General features: G+C 42.8%; 5 protein-coding genes across 6 annotated transcripts in view; 3 read left to right on the top strand and 2 right to left on the bottom strand.

Annotated features, from left to right (window-relative positions):
- The window catches only part of slc25a47a (solute carrier family 25 member 47a), a 486,107-nt gene that overhangs the window by 416,648 nt on the left and 42,547 nt on the right, over positions 1-26,912 (top strand). The window lies entirely within an intron of this gene.
- On the top strand, positions 1,475-3,244 carry fkbp3 (FKBP prolyl isomerase 3). The gene is made up of 7 exons (XM_084030522.1): positions 1,475-1,632; positions 2,086-2,187; positions 2,328-2,429; positions 2,516-2,651; positions 2,751-2,818; positions 2,934-3,031; positions 3,142-3,244. Exons 1-7 carry the CDS (start codon positions 1,528-1,530, stop codon positions 3,194-3,196), a joined length of 666 nt encoding a protein of 221 aa, XP_083886648.1. The 5' UTR covers positions 1,475-1,527; the 3' UTR covers positions 3,197-3,244.
- Positions 3,955-5,803, bottom strand: faua (FAU ubiquitin like and ribosomal protein S30 fusion a). Its single transcript, XM_084030627.1, has 5 exons — positions 5,726-5,803; positions 5,203-5,284; positions 4,660-4,804; positions 4,306-4,361; positions 3,955-4,184 (listed from the first exon to the last, which is right to left on the bottom strand). The coding sequence occupies exons 2-5, from the start codon at positions 5,275-5,277 to the stop codon at positions 4,059-4,061; spliced, it is 402 nt and encodes a 133-aa protein (XP_083886753.1). The 5' UTR covers positions 5,278-5,284; positions 5,726-5,803; the 3' UTR covers positions 3,955-4,058.
- prpf39 (PRP39 pre-mRNA processing factor 39 homolog (yeast)) lies at positions 6,237-13,099 on the bottom strand. Its single transcript, XM_084030769.1, has 15 exons — positions 12,969-13,099; positions 11,510-11,992; positions 11,059-11,258; positions 10,831-10,956; positions 10,595-10,713; positions 10,293-10,460; positions 9,885-10,065; positions 9,403-9,510; positions 9,116-9,280; positions 8,557-8,683; positions 8,092-8,360; positions 7,604-7,788; positions 7,420-7,503; positions 7,032-7,143; positions 6,237-6,929 (listed from the first exon to the last, which is right to left on the bottom strand). The coding sequence occupies exons 1-15, from the start codon at positions 12,979-12,981 to the stop codon at positions 6,843-6,845; spliced, it is 2,427 nt and encodes an 808-aa protein (XP_083886895.1). The 5' UTR covers positions 12,982-13,099; the 3' UTR covers positions 6,237-6,842.
- arf6a (ADP-ribosylation factor 6a) lies at positions 15,453-18,209 on the top strand. Of its 2 annotated transcripts, none has more exons than XM_084030286.1 (2): positions 15,453-15,586; positions 15,717-18,209. In XM_084030286.1, exon 2 carries the CDS (start codon positions 16,428-16,430, stop codon positions 16,953-16,955), a length of 528 nt encoding a protein of 175 aa, XP_083886412.1. In that variant the 5' UTR covers positions 15,453-15,586; positions 15,717-16,427; the 3' UTR covers positions 16,956-18,209. The 2 variants fall into 2 exon arrangements, with proteins under 2 accessions (XP_083886412.1, XP_083886411.1); XM_084030285.1 differs by having other exon boundaries at positions 15,454-15,590.

The raw sequence follows: 26,912 nt of genomic DNA, 5'->3' as shown, positions 1-26,912 counted from the left end.
AGGGAGAAGTTCTCACTGAACACAGATTTAAACAAATTTGTGAACAAAATGAAAGAACTGATTTCAGCTCATGAAATTGGAGCAAAAACAAAAGGGTTGCGTTTATATTTTTTTCAGTGTATGTCATAACAAATGTCTACTTTATGGGGGAAAAAAAACTAATTAAAAATGTCTGTATTATATGCCATAGAAAATGCATCAAATATGGTCTTAAAATGATCATGTTATAAAAGGGTTAACCCTAACACTATGCCATACAAACTATATTTAAAAAGTATCTTGGTATAATGTGCCATAAAAATGCCCTTCAAAAAGGCTTGACACATTGGTTTTCAACCAGGGGTCCTTCATGGAGTTCCAGCTTTGTACTGAAAATGAAATATTCCAATATTTATATCACATCAAGCCTGAATTTATTTGCAATAGTAGGGGGAGAAAACGTGTGGACCACGTGTTGGATGTATGGATTCTATTGTTTTCTTTTTTTTCTTTTTTTTATTTAGCACGCATCATGGTGCAAGGAGGGAACGAAGCCGAATAGGCTTGTACAAAGCTCCACCCCTTTCAACAATCACACGTAATAGTTTGAGGCTGTCAAATAACCAAAAGAGGATATAAAGTACAGAGAAAAATCAGGAGACAACATACAGAGGTCATTCAAAATGGATGGAAATAAACGTGGCAGATGGGTCTACGATAAAAATGATAAATAATATGCTAAATGAAAAGAAAATGAAGCAGGCAGTGATTAACTAGTGATTCATGCCAGGAGAAGATGTTTTTTGAGCCTTCTTTTTTTTTTAAATAAATTAGCCAAGAAATTCAACTTGCTTTTCCCCTTTTTTTAGGATTTATATCTGACTTACATTGCCATAGCCAAGTTCAGGACTTGGCCTTTATATTGCAGTGAGAAAAAAGAAAAGAGGTTACAGTGAGTCAAATGTGCCAGGAGGAAAAAACGTACAGGAACTGTTGACTTCAGAGTGTTAGCCACCAGTGATGAGTAATGGAAATAAAAATTAATGTAAATCAGAATTAAATAGTGAAAGTGAAACCTAGAAGGTTAATTCTCCAAAGAGGAGCGTCAATAAGAGTCATAAGAGGGACTATTGTGAAAGTCATACTCATCAATAATCCTATTACTCTTTTACTCCATCTCCTGTAGTTGGAAACTATTTAATGTGTCATTAGGATTTGATAACGAGTCAAATTATCTGCTGAAGATCTGAACTATATTTCTGTCACTCACATACAATTGTATTTGTGTAATTATGAATTTGTCCACTAGGTGGCGAACACATATTACAGAGAATGTAAATTGAGAGATGTAAATCGCTCTAATTCTGACTAAAATCTTCTTACTAAATGGTGCAAATGTTACTGAATAATCCGCGAGGTAAATCAAACGGTAACGACATCGATACAAACATCAGCACGTTTGGGTTCCCGGTAGAATCACAAAAAAACGTATTTGCGGAACATAAGATACGCGAGGAGGGACAAACTTAACCCAGTTCGCCTCTCAAAATGGCGGACGAACCAACACGGGAGTGGAGCGATGAGCAGCTCAAAAGTGACGATTTGCCCAAAAAAGACCTTATAAAGTTCATTCAGGACAATGCAGCTCACTCGGTATGTTCCTCGCGTTGTTTCGCGTGCGGTATTATATTTTAATATGTGCCCGTTTTACGTCATTACGGCTGAACGCGAGCCGTGCAGCATGCTGCGTGGTGAGCTAAGTGTAGCCGCATCGTGAAGGCTGAGTGTGTGTGCGTGTGTATTAGCATGTTTGCGAGGCAGGATGTACAAACGCGGGAGTCTTGTTTACACCATTATAGTGCTGCACCATCCAGATATAATCTACGAGAAGGAGAAATGACGTCACGTGCAGTTAGACGTAATTTTATTTATTTATTTATTTTTTGAATAAATTAGCTGTGACCGAATCCTGTCGTGTAGCATACAGATGCTGGTGAAACCCCCTTTTTTATGTTGTTACTAATATTATTAATAATATATATCATTATTAATATTCATACTTACTTTCTCCTTGTTTTGTTTTTTGGTACATTTTCCCTTTTTCAGTTCCTCAATGAACACAAGCTGCTGGGAAACATAAAAAACGTTGCTAAAACAGCGAAGAAAGAACAGCTGATAATTGCCTACAACCAGCTATTTGAGAGCAAAGTAAGTGATTTATAATCATATTGACATGAAGCAGAGATTTGACACTAAATACCAGTAAAAAAAAAACATCAAGCGTCCCACATTCTGACACACCCACGCTCACAAATGTTTATTTCTCATGCTTTTCTCGTCATCTGCAGAGGTTTAAAGGCACCGAGCCCATCGAGGAGGTGACGGAGCAGGTCAAAACTGTGAAAATCGAAGACAGGCCCAAAGAGGTCCCGACAGAGGTCGTGGATGAGGTGATGGGTCCCTGACATTCAGGAGGATGTTGATTTTTTTGGTTTGTTTTTGCACATGCATAAACTCCTGCGTTGCCTTTCCTTAGGGTCCACCAAAGTACACCAAGTCGGTGCTGAAGAAAGGTGACAAGACCAACTTTCCAAAGAAAGGTGAAAGTGTGAGCTGCTGGTACACCGGCAGCTTGGAGGATGGAACCGTCTTCGACACCAATATTCCCACAAGTATGATGGAACCTGCTGCTCCCTACTATATTAGATAATGACATCAGTATTCTATGAAGATTCTGTGTCCAAACTTTAATCCTTCGCTCTTTTCTGCAGCTGCAAGAAAGAAGAAGCAAACTAAACCCCTCAGTTTCAAAATTGGCCTCGGCAGAGTCATCAGAGGAGTAAGTGATTCTGAAGGGCTTTTTTTTTTTAAATCAGCGTTCAAATTTTAATTTCTGGTATATGACTGCCTCTCCACCGCATGCCGTCATCAGTAACCCTGCTTTATGTTCACAGTGGGACGAGGCCATTCTGACGATGAGTAAGGGTGAAACGGCTCGAGTGGAGATTGAACCTGAGTGGGCCTACGGGAAGAAAGGTCTCCCCGACTCAAAGTATCCTTTTCATTGGCTGAACTCGTTCTTTCGTGTGTGCATATATATGTATAAAGTAATCTGATGCCCAGATTCTACTGCTGTCTATTCCTTAACCTCGCCTCCTGCAGAGTCCCACCCAACGCCAAGCTGATCTTCGAGGTTGAGCTGGTGGCCGTCGATTAAATGGCAACTGCTGGCTCGCATGCACTACAGTTTAAGGACGAACGGAGGGAAGAAGAAGAAAAAAAATACAATGGCCTTGCTGTAAAGATTGTTAGTTAAAATGGCATTTTAATTGCACTGTTTTGTTCCTACTTTGTCTCATTTGTCTTCACATTACAAGAAAGTTAAAAGCATTTTAAGTTTTTGCCAGAAAAAAAGTGATGGCTTGTCAATAATGTACATATGAGGCACCCTGAAACCTTATTCTTTTCGTTTTCTTTTGCATGTACAATGTAAATGATAAATAAAACCCTGTTTCAGTGACTAAATGATGACGAATGACTAATTATTTCACAATTGCATATAGATTTAATGTCAAATGTGTAGTTTGATTATTCACATGCATGTCATTGGTAGAAGGAATCAAATTTAGTTTTAAATGTATTGTATGAAGGCTGCAGCTACATTCATGTGCACTTGTCTTTTAGGTTTAGTTTTACTGTCACGACCGTCTCAGTTGTCCATCAAATATTTACAGCAGATGCCAACTTAGATACACTGGCAAAGAACTGCACAGAAATCAGACTTATTGACTCGTTGTTCAACTCTTGAATTCAGTATCACTTATAAAAAATGAGGCAAACGTGTGCCGTTTCCAAGGGATACCATTAATTATGAGTAAATTAATCACTTTTAAATCCCAGTATTGTATTTAAGATGGAATTTGTCACAAATGCCAAGGAACCCTCTATTTGTAGGAAACACCACACAACAGTTAGTTTTTTGTCCAAGCCAAAATTTTATTCTGTACAACAGGATAACATTTAACCGGGTAAAAGCAGACTGGTCTCGATTGCTTTCCTCCTTTTGGGCATCGGGGCACTTAGGAGTTGGCGTTGGGTCCCTTCTTCTTTCCGAAGGTGGGCACCACGTTCACGAAGCGCCTGTTGTACTGGATGCGACGCTTGGCACGGCCTGTCTTCTTCTTCTTCTTCTCCTGCTTGTCAACCTGGACGACATGACAGGGAGATAATGTATACTTCTTAATGCCTAGCTCATCCAAATCACAAGCCATTTAATATTTATATCATACTGGAACACAAGATGTTGGAAAAGGCATAAGACTGTACCTTGGGTGTCTGTCCCCTCACTTTTCCAGCACGGGCCAGAGAGCCGTGAACTTTACCTGAGGACGGAAAAGGAAATTAGTATATTTCTCCTGTGATGGTTGTGACAATGTACCCATTGTTAAACTAACATGGGGTCACTGTCTAATGAAATTACTACATCCACAATGACTATTGTAAATATAATGACTTGTGCCACAGAGCTACTGGTCTTATAGAGCCAACAGCATATCTAAATGTCTCACAAGCTTTTAGATCAACAGGGAAAAACTCCACCGCGTCTTTGGATGATCAAATATTCTTAATTTGAATACTAGACAGCATATACAGAGTTGTGAGATGCATCCGTGTACTGACCTCCCAGCAGCCTGCCAGCTACCTCCAAGGTACACAGCTCTGAGACACCACAGGATGCCAGGGAGGCATCATCCTCCAGTGGGCATCCAGCGAGCAAAAGCACCTGCTCTTCAACCAGGAGACCCTCCAGAGTCTGGACATGGGCCTGAGAGAGACACACCAAAGAATACGCATTATAATCAATACCACGGGCGTTTAAATGGGCCGTCTAGGACTCGGCTCCAGCACATGCACTCTTCTACGTCAACGTCACCGGGTCCCGAAGCTCCTAAAGTTTTTAGTTTAGTCTGAATATAATCAAAAATAAAGCACCAATTAAGCAAAATGACCCAAACTATATTATTTCAGCAATAATGTGTTCATCACTTAAATGTTGAAGTTGGTAAAAGGTGGACCTCATTCTAATTACTTACTCTGCTGGGTATTTTAATCCATGATAATATACATTACGTATTAATCAACTACATGTATTAACCTGCAAAGTAATTATGTTAAATTAATAAATCAACGGTGTATTCTCCCCCCAGCTTGTAGACACCTTACCTTGATCTGTCCGACAGTCTCCTGTCCGGTCACCTCAAGGGTGTGAGTGTTCTGGGCACGCAGGAAGAGTTGCATCTTGATGCTGGAAGAAAAACTTTACGATTAAACTTCCATTATCGATGTTGATGAGAGCGGAAATACGCTTGTTGGCGTGTTATTCGTGACAGCAACATTGGACACCAAGCTAGCTCGAATCTGAGATTGTTATATAATAAGTGGAAATATAATAAGAAAGTATAATAACCCCGTTATAAAACGGGCAGGTAAATAAATAAAGCAGTGAAAAGAAGCATGCCGGACCTGGAAGAGACTCTCTCGGTAGCTTGCTAATGCTATATTAGCTTCGCTAGCCGCATGGGGCACGCGTTTCAAAAAGTCGCCTAAAAACAGGCAAAATGTGACATAACTGTTCAAATTAAGTATAAACAGAGATAAATGATTGTATACGCGATATATCCGGTTCGATAAACACACCAGGGTTTCAAATAATTAGGGTTTTTCACATAAATTGCACAGGCCTTACCTCGTTTGATGCTAGTCGTTCAACACTAGGCATAGAAAGGGCTGTTGGAAGGTCGACACTGCGCATGTGCGGTTTTACGTAAGACTCGTCTGAAGCAGTGGCCACGCCCACGCGTTAGTGAGGGGGCTAGTTATTGAAGGATTGTTTATATTGGCTTTCACGTTGTTTTAATCAGCAGCAGCTCCGTGTGCGGTTTTAAAATAGCACAAAGCTCCATAAATAAAGTTAGAACGTTATCAAAACAATATTTGCCCAATTAGATAATTATAAATTAACTGTGGCTTGAGCAGGCATGGTTTATTTAACCATTTTATTTGTTTCAAACTGTTTATTTTCACGTGACATAGCAGTGAGCAGTCAAACTCACTGCTCAATAAAAAAAAATGTAATGTTGCATTAATGATTTGGTGCAGAAAGGCAAGCATTAATTAATTGTGTGGTATGCCTTTAAGTACCTCATGGGATTAAGATCAATTAAGAATTAAAAAATGACTGAATCAATGGGCGACACTTCAGGATATCAATCTCTTTATTATGAAATCAAGTCAAAATAAAAAAGGAGGAACTCTTCATTTTCTTTATGGAATCGAAACCATGAAATATATAAAAAAAATCTTTCAGTTTGGGAGGGAGGACACGACTCAGAGGTACATCAACGGATGCCTCCTTCACAAGTTTAAACCTTAAACACAAAGAAAGAGACCAAACTATGTCATCCAATCTAAGAATTAAAAAGTTTAATCACACAAGAAAAAAATATATCTGCCTTCACAAATAACATGCATTAAAGAACCCAAAAAAGCAGCCGGTGTTGGGAGATGATGAATGTAGCAATTAATGGGGGTTTTATTTTTTATTTTTTAAACAACATGACAGATCAAGATGACTGTCACAGAGGACTGTGTATTATATTCCAACCAATGGCTAAATTCCAACCAATGGCTACAAAGTTTAACTGATTAGCACACTTTAAACCAGAAAGAAGGAACGAATCAGGTTCTGTGATCGGACTGAAATCTCCATGACACCATGTTAAGTAGCCCTGTTCAGAGATGTCGGCAGGTCAGAAAGGATGCTTTTCCTCTGAGTCTCCATCTTCATGTCGGGATGTTGTCCATCATGTTGGGGGAGGAGGGTAGTACTGGTTATACTGGGCATATTGGTTGTACTGTCCCCAGGAGTTTTGACCCCAACCGCCGTATTGCTGTTTAAAAAGGAAGGAAAGAGGGGGGAAATGAGAAAATGACCAATCCATTTTACTAGAAAATACAGATACATACATCAGCTGCTCGGATAATAAACCCACCTGGTACCAGTTGTTGTATGCAGTGTTGTTTGCCTGCGCGTCTGTGGCTGCATTTACTGCGTCCGAGGATCCGTCGTCCACGCGTTGTCTCTTGGTGTCGGGCTCCTCAGTGCTGGAGACCAAATAGTTCACGTCAGTAAAAAATCTCTTGTAAAGTAATTCACTAACATATAAAGCTTCATCACAGCCACAGTGAGTGGAACGACTAACTTGTAAAGCATGCTGCACAGAAGTAATAACGGTTTGTATGGTTGTTTGTACGAGAGGCAGCAACAGCACAGGTCAAGCATTCGACCCATTTTGAGCAGGCATTGGACGTTGAACTTTAAAAAAAAAAAAAAAAAAGTGTGTGTGTGTGACGTGACCCAAGCCCTGTTCCCATATCTACCTGTCATATCCATTCTCTGTTTTTCTCTTTGTGGATTCGCTTTCTTTCTGTAAGTTCTGCTGTTCTTCGTATGCAGCCACAAGCCTAAAAGATGTAAAATAATGAAAATGACTTAATATCAAAGACAAAAACAACAAAACACTTTGCCATTACTCTGTCTGTAGAAGTAAGAAAAGGAACTCACACATTGATGTCACTGCCAAAGTCCTCGAGGAACTCGACCTTGCGCTGGCAGAAAAGGAGGCGGGACTCGAGGGGCATCTGGCTCCTCAGGGCTCGGTCGAAACAAGCCAAGATCTCAGCCTCGTTCTGGATCACATCCCCACTATATTCCAGCTCAAGCAGGTTGAGATAGAGTTTTGGACTCGTCTGCAACGCGACAAGAATATTAGTGCGTAAATCACGAGTGCAATGCAGTCATAGTGGGTACAAAATCCCTTTTAATTGCATGTGGATTTCAGATTGTTTGCATTCTGAGCACAATTTATTGCAGGAGAAACTGTCCATATTTGTCTCAAATATAACATCTACAAAAAACCTGCTAACTGCTTTGTATTTGAAAGAACTTTTAGCACGTTTTTCAGTCAAAACACTTTTAATGAGGTGTATCTGAAGTTTTCTATTGACCGTTTATGTATGCATCTGTAGAATGGTTCATCAACCACATCTCACCTGGTCTTTTTCGATAGCATCCAGCAGCACCTTCCTGGCCTTGCTCATACTTCTCTGCACCTTCATCATCTGCCTGGCCAGCTTCACAGCATAGAACGACGTCTCAGTAGCATTCTTCGCAGAGTCCATGGCCTCCCTTAATAGCGCTTCCGCCTCCTCCAGGTTACCGTGGCGACGCTCAAGACTGACCCGCCGAAGGCGCACCATGGCCAGACCTGTGACCGATGCCTCCAGGGACTTCAGGATAACACGAGCCTCATCTACATTACCTGGTCAAAGAAAAAGCAGAATACTTTCAGCATGGCAGTCAAATTACATGCAATTTTATTATTCAAAAGTCTGTTATGTACACAGTCACACCCAACAGAGGCAATTTATTCATACCCATAGACACTTTCCCTCAAAATCTCCTTGGTAATTTGACTGTGTTCAATTTGCATGCCGATTTGAAAGCACGTCACTCACCTTGCTGCTCCTCAAAGGCAGCATACAGCAGATGGATGGCTGGTTTCTTGGGCATATGGATGGAACACGCCTTCTTGTAGACATGTCTCACACCATCAGTGCTGTAGCCCTCTAGATATTTTGCATACTTCAAGATTGAAAAAGAGAGACCCAGTTGGAAGAAATGGAGGAGAAACAGAGAAGAGAAGAACAGAGGAGAAAGGAGAAAGAGACAACACATTTTAAACCTAAATTTCAGTCAGTGAACTGAATTTCTTCATTGACAAGATCGTTTTTAGAAATTTTCTGTGTAAACCCATCAGCACCTTCATGGAACCAATTAGATAAGTTTCTGTAAGGTAGTGGGAGACGAAGAAGATGCAACGTAGTAGTTGGCAAATGCTGCAGTCAAATCTTGTGTGGCAAGCTGGCCATCCCCTAATACAACAGATACAGTCACATATCAACGTTACACGCAAAGAGAGTGCAGGACGATTTACTGTGTCGATGTGATATCATCGTTGGTGGGGGAAGTGCAGGGAGGTAGCGGGAGTGAGAGAGAGGTTAAAGACCGCATTACCTTGATCCAGAACTCTTCGTAGAGTGCACATGCGATGAGGCAACGTTCAAAAAGAACAACCACGCGCTCCGGAATCCCATTTTCAATTTCAAATTCCAGGTACTCCTTCCAGTTGTTCAGCTGGGTCTTCTCTAAGGCTTTGACATGGAAGTATGGTCTCTTAATCTAAAAAGACAAAGGTTTTATATCGTCAAAGAATAAAAAGAAACTAGAATGAGCGCCTCCACTAGCTGCCTAAAAACACATTTACAACGATAACATAATTGTGGAGGAAGTGAGATGCCTACCCCTTCCTCAAAGGTCCAGCGCTTGCTGACTTCATGTTCGTTGTGGTTGAACACTTCCTGCCGAACCTCGGTCACCTTGTGGCGCATGTTCTCGATCTCAGTCACCCTCTAAATAAACACACACAAAAACAATACATGGTCAAGACCCCCCATGGCTTCTTCACGTATCACATTCTCCACTTGATGTAGAAACTGCTAGTCCTGCAGCCAAGGATTTACATCACCATGAGCTTGCCAGAGACAAGAAGCCTGTGGAGGGGGGGGAGGTATGTATGCACTCTGCACATCAGTCTCTGGGTGCAGGTTCTGGGCCTTGGTTGATCCATTTAGTTAGTGCCCCTGGCATTCATTGGCTTGGCTGCTGACATAAAGACACCTCTTCAAACCTGAACAAAGCTTTCCACCTGGCAAGCTCCTGCTAACCCGTGCAAGCAGTGCTTTTGTAATTGTGACTCCGCTGTAGGAGGCAAGGGGATTTATACCTTGGCAGGATCCGCAAGATCTTCGGTACCAGTCGGCAACTCCTCCTGAGCAACAGGTGTCTCTCCATCCTCCCCGATCATCGCCGATAGGCTGGATTTAGCCAGTTCGAGTCTCAGCTGAACAAACTCCTCTTCTGACAAGAAGTGTTTGGGGTTGTTGTTCTGCACGTGTTCTTTGAACCTGCAAAGAACATGAGAACATGTCAATGAGGTCCAAGAAAATCCATGACATGAACTGGGAGGTCTTGGGAAGTTAAAATGACCCTGTTACAATCGGAGGACTAAATTCTGATCTATGGTTAATTTGTTTCTTCATCTCCAGAGGGCCTGTGACTCTGGAGTACAACAGAGAAACTGATAGAAAAATAAGACATGGCTACAACCAAGTTTTATTCTGTTTTCCCCTACCTCTGGAAGTGCTGGGAGTACAGCTGGGTTGGGATGCCCAAGACACGGTCGTAGATGGCGGTGACGTTGGCCAGTTTCCCCTGCTCCGTCTCCCAGGTGATGAAGGATTCCCACAGGCGGTCTGAGCGAAAGTCTGTGCCTGCCGCGAGCACTGCATGTTCAAAGGCACTAAGAGTAGAAAATAACAGGAATCTAATCAATTGTTGCTTCGTCATGTATTTGATTACATTTTATTTAAACAAAAAATAGGGGCGATGAGAATTAATATTTTTAAATGTAGATTAGTTTAGTCTTTAACTCACGCTCTAATGCGTCCCTCGGTCTCTGGGTCAGTCAGGTCTGAGTTCTCTTTGATGTAGGTCAGGTAATGTAGCCACAGATCCACACTGAGAGGGATGGCCTGCAAGCCTCTTCTGTACACCTTGGGAGAAACCAAGAACAAGTCCGTCAATGGCTGAAATATTTTTCTATATTATTTTTTTACTATTACAAAACTCTTTCCCTCTGTTGCTGTAAAAATTATGAAATTAACATTTACCTCTTCGGCAACCTGTATATTCTCGTGTTTTTTCTCAATATCAGCGTACTTTTTCCAGTAGCCATAGCAGTAGGGATAGCGTAGGAAGAATGCATCAAATGACTGTCTCACAGCTGGAAGGGCATTCTGCAAGACAGGTAACAACCAAAAAGATTAAGTTACCATTTCCCATTCAGTATAATGAGTAATTTACAAACATGTCTGCATAATTGTCATGTCTTCTCTTACCTCTTGCTCCACATACTGCAGCAGGTAGACCCAACCATTGAAGTCTTCGTGGTTATCCTCACATCCTTTGTAGAGTCTTTCAAACTCACTGGGCGGCTCAGGCTCTGGCTCCGTCGGAACAGTCATTTCTGGTGTCTCTTTGGGTAGTTCCTCCAGCTCCATGCCATCCTCCGCCTGTGCCTCCATCGCATCTGGAAAAACTAATAACGAAATAACAAGTATTAAATGGAGGAGCAAGCAAAGTATTGGTAGTAAATGAGTTGAACTACGGTATTAGCTGCAATCACAGCCATTGTGATTGGGAAAATAACGTATTGTGATTGTCAGAATGTGTTATGTAACCAGCAGTTTAATTTAAATTGAATTCTGATGTTTGAGGTACTACTGCGGTTGAAGAGACCAATTATGCACCGATATATATCAAATACTTAGAAACAACTATTTTGATTACCCTGAGCGCCATCCTGCACAGGAGCTTCTGGTTCTATAGCCATGTCCTGACTGTCTTGCTCAGACTCTGCTTTGTGTTCTGATGGCTGTTCTGGCTCTTCTGCTGGCTGTGGTGCCTCCTCTGCTGGCTGTGGTGCCTCTTCTGCAGGCTGTGGTGGTGGTGGTGGAGGAGGTGGCGGTGGTGGCTGCTCCTCCTGGAAGAGCTGCGCGCTGGCAATCTGAAACTGCTCCACAGCCTTCTCCACGGATCCCAGCTCTGAATGCATCTCCTCGTCTGGTGACTGCTGTTGCCGCAAGGCATCCTGGGACGCATCAGAGTCCTCGGGCAAGATATTGGTGAGGGGTTCTGCTGTAACCTGGTCTACGGACCATTCAGCAGTTTGGCCTAAAACAGGAAGTTCAGGAAGAAAGGCATCCCCATTGCTCTCCATGGCAGGGGACTCAGTGTCCAGCATTCCAGTAAAGTCGTCTGAGAGCTGCAGGCCTGTTAAAAAGCAGGATGGATTATCAATAGTGCTGCAATATTAGTCAATAAACAAAACTGCATCAGCAACTATTCTGGGGCATTTGTTTCAGTCACGTTGCAAATAAAAAAAATACCAAGCCATCACAATGTGCATGGATAATTTGTAAATGGCGTTTTAATATTTGTAACATTTCACAGACTAAATGTCTACTAAATAATTTAAGTTAACAAGCTTTATACCAAAAAAGGGCACGCCAGTAGAAGCAGCAGCTGCTACAGGACACTTCCTTGTTCTAACATTAACACAGCTGCAGCTTAGTTTAAAACCCCTAACGGCAACCACTAAAAATAATGTATGTTGCCCACGTGATCGGTGCTCTTCCTTAAAAACACCACGCGTGACGCTAATCAATCACTCCATAACTCAATCGCAAATGATACGCAACGTAACGTTGGTTCGGCGGTCCCGCTAAGTCCATTGACGTTAGCATTAGCCTTGTTTGCTATTCGAGGCCACGGGGCACCCACGAAATTGTTTGCATAGTTAAAGTTCAACCCGAAGTTAGGCCTAGGGTGCCATCTATTTCCTGAGACGCATCACACACACACACACGGCACTCCGGAGGTTGACGTTAGCATCGCGTTAGCGCTCGTTCAACGTGAACTCAACTGTTTTAAAGGTGACTACAAATCCCAGTTTACCAGAGGCAATGCGTTTTAACATTGACAGTTAACTAAAAACGTTAATCGATTAGCGCTAACTCGCGATCCCGCTCACCTTGCGCCGGCTAGGACACAACCACAACGTGCTACGTATTTTTGCCTCCGCCTCCAGTTGATAGTCGGGCCCCGGCGGCGTCTCCACGTTAGCTAGCCGGCTAACGTTGCCGATTTCCCTAGCTACGTTTCCCGTAGCGTCTGGCTGTTTTAGTTTAGCGCGAGAATAATCCCAACACATCAATTTCTCGAACAAAGACGTGCTGTGATATCTTACCAGTATCTTCCATGAAATTTCGGTCAGCCTCGTGAACTTATGAGCTTTTGGAGTATACTTTATCCGACGCTAACCTACAACGGCCAGGCGCGCTTCACCCACCATACTTAACTTGGAGGAAGAATCCAGAACGATTATGCGCATGCGCATGTTCAACGCCCGCCCCGAGTGTGGTGCGGCGAGATAAAATGTTTTCAAGTATGCAAGGTCACAAGATAAACACTATACAGAAATCAAATGATGAAAAAAATTCAAAAGATTCAAAAAAGAAAAAGTACAATTTGATTTGTATTGATATACATATTTTACAAAATAATTCAAGTGATTTCAAGTTATATTGCATTTTCTCAGGGTAACTAATTTGTTGGAAATATACAGGTTATTATTATTATAATTATTGTTATTTGTTTGTTTTTTATTTTATCAAATTAATTTTGCTTAGTTTGTTCTAAGGTTATTTCATCCACACTCCATACCAGATGGTGGCGGTAATGCACCAAAAAGTTGTTTGCCAACCGCCAAAAAAACTAAAAAAAAAATGTTTAAAATTTTTAAAAAAAAGGTCACATCAAGATAGTTTATGCAGAAATTTAGCAAATACTATGACATCATTTTGATAGTGTTGTGAGCAAATCCTGTAGTGTTTTATTATTGTGTACTACAGGTAGCTCGACACAAGCCTGCACTTGCCTGCACTTGATAGAACGCAGAATTCAACATCTTCCACATAGTAAATACATTTTTTTTTAACTGTTCTTCACTTGAGTATTTTATTTTTCTCACAACTTTTTACTCCCTAAATTTTAAAAGAAATATTTGTACTTTCTATTCCTTACAATTTAATGCAATTTATTTATTTTTTCTTATTAATATGACGCAATCTTCAGTTAGCCTTGCAAAAACAACAGCCTGTAGAAATGTCCTCCATAGGGACATCTTTTCCTTATACATTTTCACTTTTACTTGACTGAAGAATTTGAATCGGTACTTTTAGTATCTGTAGGCTACTTGACCCTTGTGGCCTGCAGTTTCAACGGTTGTTTTTTTATATTCCTGCTGATATATTGGCTCATATGACTTTGTTTTATATATATAATAGGCTGCTTTCGACAATGCGTAACAGTCCCCCCACTCCCCCCCTGTCCGCCCCGCCCCCTCCGCCCATCTCACTCACAACCTCCACGTCACAGACTAATCACGTGGGAACCGGTTTTCGAATGAATGATCAGACATGTCGGAAAGACCCGGCTGTAAACCCCCTCTCGAGCTCTTTAGACCTGTTTTAATCACCAGACGTGTTTCATGTGTGCAGATCAAGAACTTATTATCGTGGCAAATGTAATATGAGAGGCGATTTAACACACAGTGAAAGCTTTAATGGCGTCAACGCGAGCTAATGGAGCTGCAGCAGTTAAGGAGCTTTGAAGCGCGCATGCGAAATGGCGTATGGTACCTTTACTGACCGTCGGAAATCTTAAAATTTAAGTGAAGAGTGCATTTTTCCCCCAAATGCCCGCAGTGGTTTGAATGATATGATCATGAATTGATAAAGCTATAACAATCTTGAAATACATTTAATTTGAATGCTGAATGAATAAATATAAAAAGAAGAAGCCAATTAATATGTATTAATATTATCAGCCAGCTGTCATGTTTATGTGGGAGTCACGTACAGGTTCCTGTTGATGTCCTGTGGGTTGGACTGCATTTCATTTTTAGGTAACACTCTGTTTAGAATCTGTAAATAGCAGCAGCAGGTACTTTTTCCTTAATGCGGTGGTTTAATTTCTCGGCTAGTTGCAATGATGCAGAAGTGTACTACAGGGTTTGTCAGTTATGACATCATCGCTGGGTGTGCTCAGGGGCGTAACGGACTTGAAAACCTTCAACCAGAAGTGGCATGGTATGGTTTATTCCAATTTGATTGACATTGACTTAACAACCCACCGAGTGACATCAGATTTAGAGTTTTTTTTTTTTTTTAAATACTGCTGAATCCCAATTGGTGCACAGTAGTCTACTACATGACATAACCTCATCTTAATTCTGACTTTAATCCAGAGATAAAAACATAGGAAAAATGAAGAAATCTCAAAGGTGGAGTAAGTAACCAAAACTGTATAATAATAATATTAATACAAATAATAATAATCTAAAAACACAAATAGTATGTTATTAAAAAAGTATAAGTGCAAATTAGTAAAACAAAAATTAACATATTTATTATACTATAATACATTATAGTATAATAAATGTGTTAATATATATATATATATATATAGCCTGTTATAGACTAATACGATTAATACTTCAATTAACCCCAAAATATACAAAATAAAACAGTATAAGAGCAATATGAGATCAGTTAACAATCGAGTGTTTTTATGCATCTTCAGATGTCCGAGCTCGTGAGGAGCCCGTGAACGCAGCAGCAGTGTGTGTGAGCAGTGTAGAGGAAGTGGCGGCTGATCTGGGTCCGCACCTTTTCCGGTAACACACAGCACCGCCACCGCTGTGTGACTGAACGGCTGGAGAGAGGGAGGGAGAGAGACAGAGAGAGAGAGCGGGCAAGAGAGGGGAGAAACGGCCGGAGGGACCGGGGGATGATCGCCGCACACGTAGGTATTCATCTTCTGTGTTTTCTGATTTTTGGGGGCTTTTCCGTCCGCGGAGAGTGCATTTTTTTCGGATTCAAAGTTGTACGTTAACTGACACCCCTCCCTTCTCCGGACCGCTCTTGTGTCACAGGGGGAAGAGACGAAAAGTCGGATGAATCAATGACCTTTTGAAACGCGCTTTCCTTTTTTTTCTGGATGTCCCGGCGAGCGAGCCGACCGGAGAGCGAACATCCGAGCGTGCTTCGGGCGGAAGGGAGAGAGACGGCGGTGCGTTGAAATCCATCGACTGGAATCGGCAAGTGTGGACTGCCGGCAGCCGAAGGAGGAAGTGGGAACCCCGGGCTTGGACAGGGCCTGATTTAAAGAGTGAGCTGCTTCTTCTAAAAACACATTTTTAAAAATCCACTATTTATCAAGACTGAGAGGGAGGGATTTCATTTTTTTTTTTACTTGAAATGTGGATTTTTGAACGAAGTCTGTGAAACAAGGGGGATGTAATATTTTCTTCATACATCGGAGGGCAGTGGATCATGAAAATATATCCCCACCCAATTCTGCGAGGGCTACACACACACACACCCTCACACACACACTGAACGCTCAGGTTAGGTCACCACAGCCCAGCTAATTGAAGTGGTCCGTTATCCAACTGTACTTGAAAGTTGCCTCTTTTTTTTTTAAATATTGACACTCGTGTCACCGCTGCCAGCACGTGGTGAGCTTTCAGCACACACCGAAACTGTCAGTTGTATTGGAAACAACTTTTTTTTTTTTTATTCAATTTTCTCTCCCAAGAGAAGACTTTTCTTCCTCCACAAAGTATTTATGCACAGCAAACACGATGGGGCAAATGATCTCCAAGATCTTCGGCAACAAGGAGATGAGAATATTGATGCTTGGACTTGATGCTGCTGGTAAAACCACCATCCTCTACAAGCTGAAACTGGGACAGTCGGTCACCACCATCCCCACCGTCGGCTTCAACGTGGAGACCGTCACCTATAAGAATGTGAAGTTCAACGTGTGGGACGTTGGGGGTCAGGACAAGATCCGGCCCCTTTGGAGACATTACTACACGGGCACCCAGGGCCTCATTTTCGTGGTGGACTGCGCCGACAGGGACAGGATCGACGAGGCCAAGCAGGAGCTCCACCGGATCATCAACGACCGGGAGATGAGGGACGCCATCATCCTGATCTTCGCCAACAAGCAGGACCTCCCGGACGCCATGAAGCCCCACGAGATCCAGGAGAAGCTGGGCCTGACCCGGATCAGAGATAGGAATTGGTACGTTCAGCCCTCGTGTGCGACAACAGGAGATGGACTATACGAGGGCCTGACCTGGCTAACGTCAAATTACAAATCTTAATGTTTCCGTCATCACCAGCCTGGACACTTGGATGCAAAAAAAAACCGCAAAAAAAGAAGTAGCTGAGAATGAAAACACAGGTTTAAAAAAAGAAAATGCAATCTGAAGCAATGACCTCTCTGCTGAGTGTATATCAAAGAGAGTAGCAATTATATTTTTGTTTAATTTTCCTATTTTTTTTTTTAATGATTTCAATATAAACCCAGATTCCATTTAAACAAAAGACGATTTATTTTTTTTGCCTGGCTTTTTTTTAAAAATAGTTTGCTTTGGTTCACATTCTGTATAATCAGTACTGTTTAAATATACAATACACTTATTTTTGAGCTCTTCTTTTTTGTGTAATTTCTTTTAGGGGATTTTTTGGGACACACATTTATATATTTTTTTCCGCTCTGCTTGGCTCTTATTGCGTCTTCTCATAGCTACATATCCAAATGATGGGATGAGGGGGGGGTAAAGTCCAGAAACCATTGCCTACATCAGCATATATTATACTTTGCAGCTCAAACTGCCTCTGTACTTCAAAAGAATGTGTATTATGGATGTGTGTGTGTGGGGGGGGGGGGGACCTTTCATAAGTGATTGTACTGGGATGGTTGAGGAAATGTGTTTCCTGTGCGTTGATCACATCCATCATGTGGTGGTTTGTTTCGAAAGACACTATGTGGATGCTGGATACACACACACACACACACACACACACACATACACTGTGATATGGAGATATATTTCTGTTGTTTCAGGGTCTGAATCTGTTACCACCAGTCTTATAACCGCCTCTTTTTGTTCCTCCCAGAGCTTCCGTTATTGTTGAGTATTTGTACCTTCGGCTGCCTTAGGAGGGACCCGGATTACAGGTGCCCCCCCCTCCCTCCCTCCCTCCTTCCTCCCCCCCAAAATCTAGACCGTTACTGCAGCAAAAGCTATTCTCAACTGCTGAGTTTGCACTTTGGGAGAGAGGCTGGTTACCAACATAACTGGCTGTGCACGTTTAGATTTTCTGTGACTTTTGGACTCCAGCAAATGTTTACGAACCCCGCCCCCCCCTCCCACCTCCACCTCCACCAGCACCACCTCCTCCAATGTAGCTGCTTCTAATTTTGTTTTTTCTTACCCATCATCATCATCATCATACCTGTACACTTATGGTCCTACAAACACACACCAAAACCTGTTAATACTCCTGCTCTGTTTTTATTTCCTTTTATTTGCTATGCTGATGAAATAATAATAAAAAAAAATATATCCAGATGAGCACGGAAGTGACGCCTTTTTCAATAATAAGCAGCCGCGACCGTTAAGACGGATGGCAAAAAAAAAAGGGTGATATAGATACATATCACGGCTGATAAACTTGTGAAGGAGGAAGTGAGAGTTCGGGACGTTGAGAGCGGCGCCAGCTGTGAACGCGAGGCGAGAGCCTCGGCCTGTTTGCTTTCCTGCGTTGGCAACGTGTGAGTCAGTGGCTGTGAATAAATGATGACGTCTCTGGTTTCGGGGACGTGATTGTCAGGTGAAACGTGTCTGAAAAGTATCACTTCTTTTTGGGGTCTGATGGCTTTTGGTGTTGAAACTTTAAAACAAAAGTTAAATGGTGAGTTGGACCGTGGAAGGGTTAAAGTCAACACTGAGCTTTTAAAATAGGAGAACACTCTCAATGTTATCTACTAATGATTAACCTTGGGTTTGTGTATTTCAACAAGGGGTTCCTCACAAACCGAGATTTATACTGTCATCATGATAAAAAACAAACTGTACATTCTGGTTAGAATTTGTCCAATCTGGGTGCAAAAGGAGCCGCGTCTCCCTTCATGCTTGTGTAACTACTGAGGTCAAGGCGACGGCCTCGTCTAAAGGCCGGCCTCGGTACACGAGATCACGCCATGACTCCGAGAGCCCTTCATGTTTTATTTGTTTTAAAACCACATGCTGCATGTCGTCGCACGTGTTCCTAAAAGCCACGAGAAGAAAAGGAGGAAAAAAAATAGCTGCGTGTCTCCAGAGTTGGAAATTGTTGGTTGAGGAGCTGACGAGCGAAAAATAACATCAGGGACACGTCGATTTGTAAACATGAAAGGTGAAATACTGAATTCTGGTGTTTAGGCGGTAGCCTCGCCCCTCAAATATCCTGAAAATATTCCGATTTTTAAAGGCATTCTTTCCCCGAATGTGTCAGATGTTCAGAGGAGTCTCGGTCGAGTGATTCCTGTGCAGGAATGCTTGTTCTCTATCTCCGTATTTGCTCGTGGGGTGTTTGCTCTGTCGCTGGTGATTTGAAGTTTGACCCGTCGGCTGTGTTGACAGTATCAGGGTGCATGTGACACGTCCAGCCTGAAGGACTGGGACACACACACACACACACACACACACAGGGAGGGGAGGGGGGGGTATAACATTTACATTAAGGGCATTTAGCAGAAGCTTTTGTCCAAAGCGACTTCCAATAAGTACATTTGTCAGAAGAAAGTGAAACGATAAAGTAAGGATGTCAACAGAACAAGTTTCAAGCACTTCTACTTGCTAGGTTAACCCGTTGCTAAGATGCTACACGATGCTAAGTACTATTTTAAGTGCCAGGACGTACGAACATACAAGTTAGTACGGGAGTTTTTTTGGAGGGTCCAGGTGAACACTAAACAAGTAAGGCCACGTTTACACGCAGCAGGGGATTTAGAGAAACAAATATTTCCCCCCCTCCGTTTTCAAAAAATAACATCGTGCACACAGCATCGTTTTCAAAAGTTGTCATTTACATCAACCCGCATAAATCCGCTGTCGAGCGCCGTTATATAACCTATGGGCAGCAGTGTAGGGAGAAGGATAAAGCCATGCAAGCCAATCAGAATCCTCAGAATCAACAACAAATAACACTTCCTGTGACGCTTGAGAACCTAAAACCCTCCCAGTTGACACGACAACACATAACCGGCGTTATCAGAAATCTCCACCGGAGTTTTTAGAATGGTTTTGATAAAAACAGGGTTTTCGTGTAAATGAGAGGCTGAACCGCGTGGAAATATCTGCGTTTCCCTTCGTGTAAACGGGTCCTGAGTCTCAGTGAGCGATTCTGCGGTCCCGACATGGGCAGGGTATCAGAAAGTATTGCATTGCATTGTCAAAAGTGCGTTATTGTAATGAAAAGCGTGTTATTTGAACAGTCGAGGGTTCGGGCCTCTGCTACGTCAAGTCTGATCTTGTTTCCATTCACGACTTCCAGTTTTAGATGTTGTAATTCCAAGGTGAAATCTACAAACGCCTTTCTTTCTTTTCTCAGGAAAGCGAGTTTGGAAAGGGAGGGGGGAGGGGGGGGAGTGAATCATGCTGAATAAGTCAGAGGCCTTTTGTACAGCTGTCACTGCCCTCAGCAGCAGATGCAGCCGCCGCACATTGGCGGGTGTCAAATGCTGTCAGGCTCACCTGTGACCCTCCGTTGACGGGGACGCCACGTAGCCGCACATTGGCGGGTGTCAAATGCTGTCAGGCTCACCTGTGACCCTCCGTTGACGGGGACGCCACGTAGACGTTGGTATTGTATCTGTGGATTCAGCTAGCAGAGACGCTCATTCATGCTCTCAAGTTGTTCAGCAACACCAATGAGGCGTTTCTTTCAGTTCCTCTCCATCGTCGTCATCGGTCGCATCATGATTCACTTTGAACTGTGTGTTTTCTGTGAGCCGTCTGCAGTGAAAGCTTCCTATACGGAAGTGTTGGGATTTGAATGAAAGGGCCGAGCCGACCGGCTCCGTTCTCCTTTTAGTGTCCAGCTTGTGTGTGTTGCCTTTGTATGTTGCCGGGGCGGCGGTGGTGGTGGGTGTGATGCACCATTGTACACCTTTTTCTTTTTTTTTTTTTTCTGAAAGGCGTACAATAGTTTGAACTTTTAAACGGAGCTCATTTTGCAGTTCCGCTGTCATTTGTTTGCTCAGGCGTTCCTCTTTGATTTTTTAATCGCTCCCTTCAGTTCTTCATCTAGCAAACCAGGAAGCCGTCACAGAAAGACAATGTACGTTTCAAACAGGAAGGAGCCGCTCGCTCACAAACGCACATTTTATGAAATATGACACACACACACACACACACACACACAAAGACTTCTAACATGCTTTCTAGGCGATATTTACCTGGTTGCCCGGCGCTGAACCAGCTGTTGGTGATGTCTGTCATGCAACTGTGAATCATAGCCTGCTTGCTAAATGCAGCACAAGCACTGATTTCAGTTAACTACACACACACACACACACACTAATGTAGAAAATACATGGACCACCTACCATGAATCTTAGCTGGACGTCTCATTATATTTACTATTTAATTATTGAGGACTAGAGGAATAGTTTTGTTTTTTTGTACAAATGAAATAAACAAAATAAACCATGTTAATGGTGTATGTTCTATTATTGTATTGTATAGAGAGAGGTATGTTAGTTGGTGGCGTTTAAAGGTGCTGGGTCAGGTTGCTAGATTTGGTTTCCTTTGGACAGAGCCAGGCTAGCTGTTCCCACCTGTTTCCAGCTTTTGTGCTAAGCTAAGCTAACAGATAGCTGGCCGTATAGCTTCGTATCTAATATGTGGACATGAATGGTGGCGAGCTTTTCACCTGACTTGCCAGAAATTGATGTTTTGGGGGAAAAAATGTTTAACTTCTCCTTTAAACAAGATTAATTGGAGATAATTATCATAATGTATTTAGGAACAGTATAATAATAATAAATTACACAAAGACTGCAGTCAATTCGAAAAATGTACGAGAAAAGCTTTGAAAATCGAGGACACAATTCACCCTTTTTTTCAGTCTTTTTCAAAAACCAACTGTCTTTTGATTGGGTGATTATCTTCACAGGCATTTCCTGTCTGACAACATCCACTATTGATGGAGACAAAAGGGACTTTGGGACCGGCTGGACGGGCCGGAGATCCAGCTCAGCAAAAGTCTCAGAGTGTCCCGGTTGTCATGGCGCCCGTTTTAAAACAGTGTTGTTTAAAAAAAAAAAAAAGCATCACGCGGAGTGACATTCAGCTTCCAGGCGGTTGTAAGCTCCTCCGGAATCTGTCGCACATTGCGATGTTTTCCTCCTCCTGCTTTTTGGACAATGTGCTAATAATTACAGGGAGCCCGAAGGCCTGTGTTTGCATTTGGCAGAGCAGTTGTGCAGCGGGAGGAGGGATGTGTGCAGCAGCAGTGATGCAGCCTCACAGATGTAATTAATGGAGGCTCTGCATTGAGCGTATTGCATTTTAACATCCTTCTTTTTCACCACTGCCTTAATAAAACGTGGAAATTAGAGCATTTGTATAAAACAGTGAAGCAAATATCCTTAAGCCTGGTACATATATGGCTGGCTCAGCGTGTATTTAATAGACATTTTCAATATCATTAATGTGTTCGTGATCCATATCTTTAAGTGTCTGCTTGAAAATTATACCTGAAACAACAGGAAGCCATGTGATATTCTCACGATAGAAAGACTTTTATCTGTAACAAACTGGTGTGAAAAATGTCAAGTTGTGCTTTCGTTTGTGACGGGAAGTGACATATGCTGCAACCTTCCTGTGTGACACATGGAGCCACGACGTCTACAGATGGACACGCAAAGATTCATAAATAATAACACAAGAACGAGATGAGCAGGGTTGTAGAGAGAAGTTCAATAGATGTGTCTGAAATAAAACACAACAGGGGTTAAATTAAATGATGTGTAATTACATGGACCGACTTTCTGCTATGAAACGGACGTGATTCAGCCTCGGTGCAGAAAACCTGGAGTGGAATGAAAATCATTTTGTTGAATCCTTCTTGTTTTCTTCCTCCTGAGATAAGAGAAGCAAGTGTCACTATTCTATAAAAGCCGCAGTAATAAAAACCTGTTGAACTCGGGTCAAAGGCTGCCATCCATGCGTTAATGTGTAATTATTAATAGGTCTGCTTGTGGAATATTGTCAGACTGAACAGGGAGCCAATTACTCTAAATGTCTCTCTCTCTCTCCCTCTGGTGCCTGTTGGAAACCTCCCACTCACACAAACACAGAAATAGAGTCACCAATACAACTTTCATCCCTAAATAACACACAACACACAAAAGAAATCCCAAAAATAACCCGCCACATGCAGCCTCCCCACGGCTCTCATTAATGACCCCGTCTGAGGCGCCATCTGCCTTCGCGTGAGGCAGCTGTGTGTCTGTGTCTGTGAGTGTGTGTGTGTGTGTGTGTGTGTGTGTGTGTGTGTGTGTGTGTGTGTGTGTGTGTGTGTGTGTGTGTGGGGATGTCTGTGTGTGTGCATGCTTGGGTCATGTCCATGTGTACTGCAGGTTGTTGGCAGGTGCATCCTGGGAGCTCGATGATTTGTGAAAGCCATCCGAGAACATCGTCTCGGCTCGCTGGTCGGTGTTTAAGCTGAGCTGCAGGTTTCATATCCCACACTGTGTTTTTTTTTTATTATTATTAAGTTGCAATGATGCGTCTCTTTGCAAGCGTTGCCTCTATTTGGTTATTTTTGTGATGGAACGTAATCAATAATTCATTCAAATTGAAACCCCGGAATACATAAAGGGGACTTCCTGTAACCGACTGAAGGTTAATCTTTCACATATCTGACTGTGATTTGGCTGGAAAAGTTGTCTGCACCGCGTCATCAAAGGACTTCCTCATCCCCTGCTTGTCACATGATCTCACATGATCTTTGCTCATAAACAAAACAATGACACACGATCAAAGTTCTTCACAGAAATCAGAAAAAAAAACGGCAGTATTCAAACCACACTGCAAATACTGTACGGCGGTCTGCTTACAGCGAGTAGACACAATCATTATTTTTATACCGCCATTCGTTTACAGTGTTTTGCTCTGTGTGTATGCAATTAGGCTTCCCCATGGGGAGCCAAAATCACTCGCAGGGGCCCGTTGCGTCCAAGAATGGGAATATGGAATGGGAATATGCTGAGCCATCTGCAGTATCGTGCCTGTTCCATGCAGGAGTCCGCCGCCGCCGCCTCCTCAAGTACAGGGAGTGTGTGTGTGTGTGTGTGTATCTCTCACACACACACACACTCCCAGCAGGTATGTGTGTACTCGTGCATCACAGGTAGGACACTGTCTTTTTTGTTCCAAGCCCTCGTGCATTCACACAAGCACACGGTGATGGTTTTTATTCTTTGATAACTCTTATCGCTCTGCTTGTATTTCACCCAGAACCCTTCACTGGGGGGGGGGGGGGGGGGGGGGGGGGGTGCTCAATGACAGGAATACCTTTTCTTTGTTTGGTCTCGTCTCTATGGCAACGCTGACAAAGGCTCTGCAGCAGATGGCTGTGGCACATCTTGGCCGTCTGAATTCACTGTCTTGACTCCCTTTCTTATCATTCCTCAAACAAATCTGTGTCCGTCTTTGAAAGCAACTTAGACTTCACGTCACTGATGCACTCATCTCTGTGTAAATCATACAAACAACGAGACTTCATACAGACTCCAGACGAAATACCTGAACTTGAACAGCAGTTATGTGATTTAGTTAAAAAAAAATGTATATTCTCCTTCTCTTTTGCCTTCTAATAAGTCATTTTTTGGGTACGTGTTGGGTATTTAAATGTATAGTGTATTTATCATCTGTGATTATGTATATGTCAGAAGAACCACTTCCCTGTAGGACATTTAAGAGCAGAGTTCCTTACTTACAAATGACCGGTAGCTGCTCCATCCACTGTGTTTTGCTGGACCTGAATTGCGGCCTGCCAAAAGCTGCGTAACGATAGCAGAAGTAATGCATTCCACATGTTCGCAATTAGGCATAAAACTCTGATTTGGGATTCGCTCACCAAATATGGTTTCTAGATGACTCCCGTGATGCAACGCGTTTGCTTCGCCGCCACACATGTGGCTACAAACGTAGATTACACATTCCTGTCGGACCCCCTCCCCCTCCTTATATCCACGCCGGTGACATAAATGTCAAAGCGAGCAGCCATAAATGGAGTTTTTTTTATTTAAATTGCCTTGTACGGACGACTCAGAGTTGAACTACTGTGCAGGATTTTTTTTTGTGTATTCTGTGAGCCGTGATTATAAATAATAAGCTACAGGAGCAAAAGAACAGCCAGACGGAGATCTCACACTGTGATCAACTCACCAAGGATTTTTTTAGGATGATGAGGCCGTCGTCTTGGCTGTCGATCCAAAACTGCCATGTCGAATTTTATAGTTAATTACACCTGCTGCTCTTTATCTCGTCATCCGTGAGATGATCATCGTCGTGGAAAGACAATCTCTATAGAAACAGTTTCTCACCTATTTCAACACAAGCTCTGTGATGACACCTTCCCTGCCAAGCAGGTTGATGAAGCTATGAAATAGAAGACAATTCCTCCTCTCCATTACATCGAGTGGATTTGTGTTAATTCGGAGCATTATTTCATTGTAAACTCCGAGTTAGACCGAGTAAATAATCCTCACAGCACAAAAACTCGGATCCTTGGCCTGCCGATTGATTATTATGGGCCGAGAACAACACAAATTAAGAGGGAGCAGTGAGGATTCCTCTTGCATGATGTTTACATATTTTCTAGATTTATAATGAAATTCAGCCAAACGGAGCCATAAAGAGAAGAGAGAGCAGATGGGGAAAGAGTAGAGAAAACGGGAAGAGAGAGAGAGAGAGAATGAGGAGGGTGTGACCTTAATCCCAGAGCGGGAAAGAAAGAAACTCACACTCAATGAAACAAGCACACACACACACACACACACACACACACATCTGGTCCATCCAGTTTCTACTTTGTATCTCAGACGAAAAGTATGTGAGAGGTTAAACTTCTGATACGTGGAGTGAAACCGGAGCACTATTCTGTCCCCTCGTTGAGGTGAGTCAGCGCTCCAGTCGGTTGATTAGTTACTCAACGGGCTATCGTTCGTGGATTAAGGGTGCGGTTGTTTGGTTTTCTTGTTTATGCCCCGTGAGTCACCACCCCTCTCGGAGCCACCACCTCTGTAGTTGTGCAGCGATGTAATGAGGGAGGACACACACGGTACCATGTCCAATTTTTAGAATTGGTCATCATATCATTGCAGGTGACATCTGAGTATTTGCACCATGCAAATGTTTAAAAAAAAAAAAAAAAAAAAAAGCACCGACATACCCAGAGGCAAAGGGGCCAACATCCCCACATGCACTGCAGAGTCATACTGCATCTGCCTGCAAGCCACTACATGTTACCCCGCCCCGCCAAAGAACACGAGGTAGGCTCCCATTCCAGGTGGAGGCAGCCATGCCACCGTGCAGAAATGGATTCTTGTTACCGACACCCCGGATCTGCATTCATTCTGTCCCGAAAAACAACAAAAAAAGCAGCCCGCAGCAAAGGCTTTGCTTTCTATCTCATCAAATAACAATGATATCTCCGAGTGTACGTGCCAAACCCATGCTGTACCTGACGCCGACTCCATTCATTCATATTACTCCATCCCACAGCGTTGACCCCCGACGAGAGGTCACGTGGAGTGGAATACGGTGGGTGTGAATGGTGCAGTGCAAGGGGTATAAATGGTGTTCAGATGTGCAAGTTAGCGTGAATAGTGATAGCTGATACTTCATAGGCGGGAAAGTTGTACTGTAGCAGCTGAGACGTACTGCCCTCGTGTGGTCACAGTATTGTGAGTATGCAAGTACAGGAACACTACGCTTTCCTGTGTGTGTGTGTGTGTGTGTGTGTGTGTGTGTGTGTGTGTGTGTGTGTGTGTGTGTGTGTGTGTGTGTGTGTGTGTGTGTGTGAGAGAGAGAGAGAAAGAGAGAGAGAATGGAAGTGTGGGATCCAGCAGGATCTAGGTCTGTCTCCCAACTCCCTTACGAAATGCAAAAAAAAAAAAAAAAAAATTATAAAAAAAGGTGTCTTGTCTGGGGCTCAATGGTGACCCACATCCTCGCTGCACCCCCGCCTCCCCCCTCCCCCCCTCGAAGCATCTCATT

The sequence above is a fragment of the Eutrigla gurnardus genome, assembly GCF_963514095.1.
Source record: "Eutrigla gurnardus genome assembly, chromosome: 16".
NCBI lineage: Eukaryota > Metazoa > Chordata > Actinopteri > Perciformes > Triglidae > Eutrigla > Eutrigla gurnardus.
This window is presented reverse-complemented; position numbering and strand designations above follow the sequence as displayed.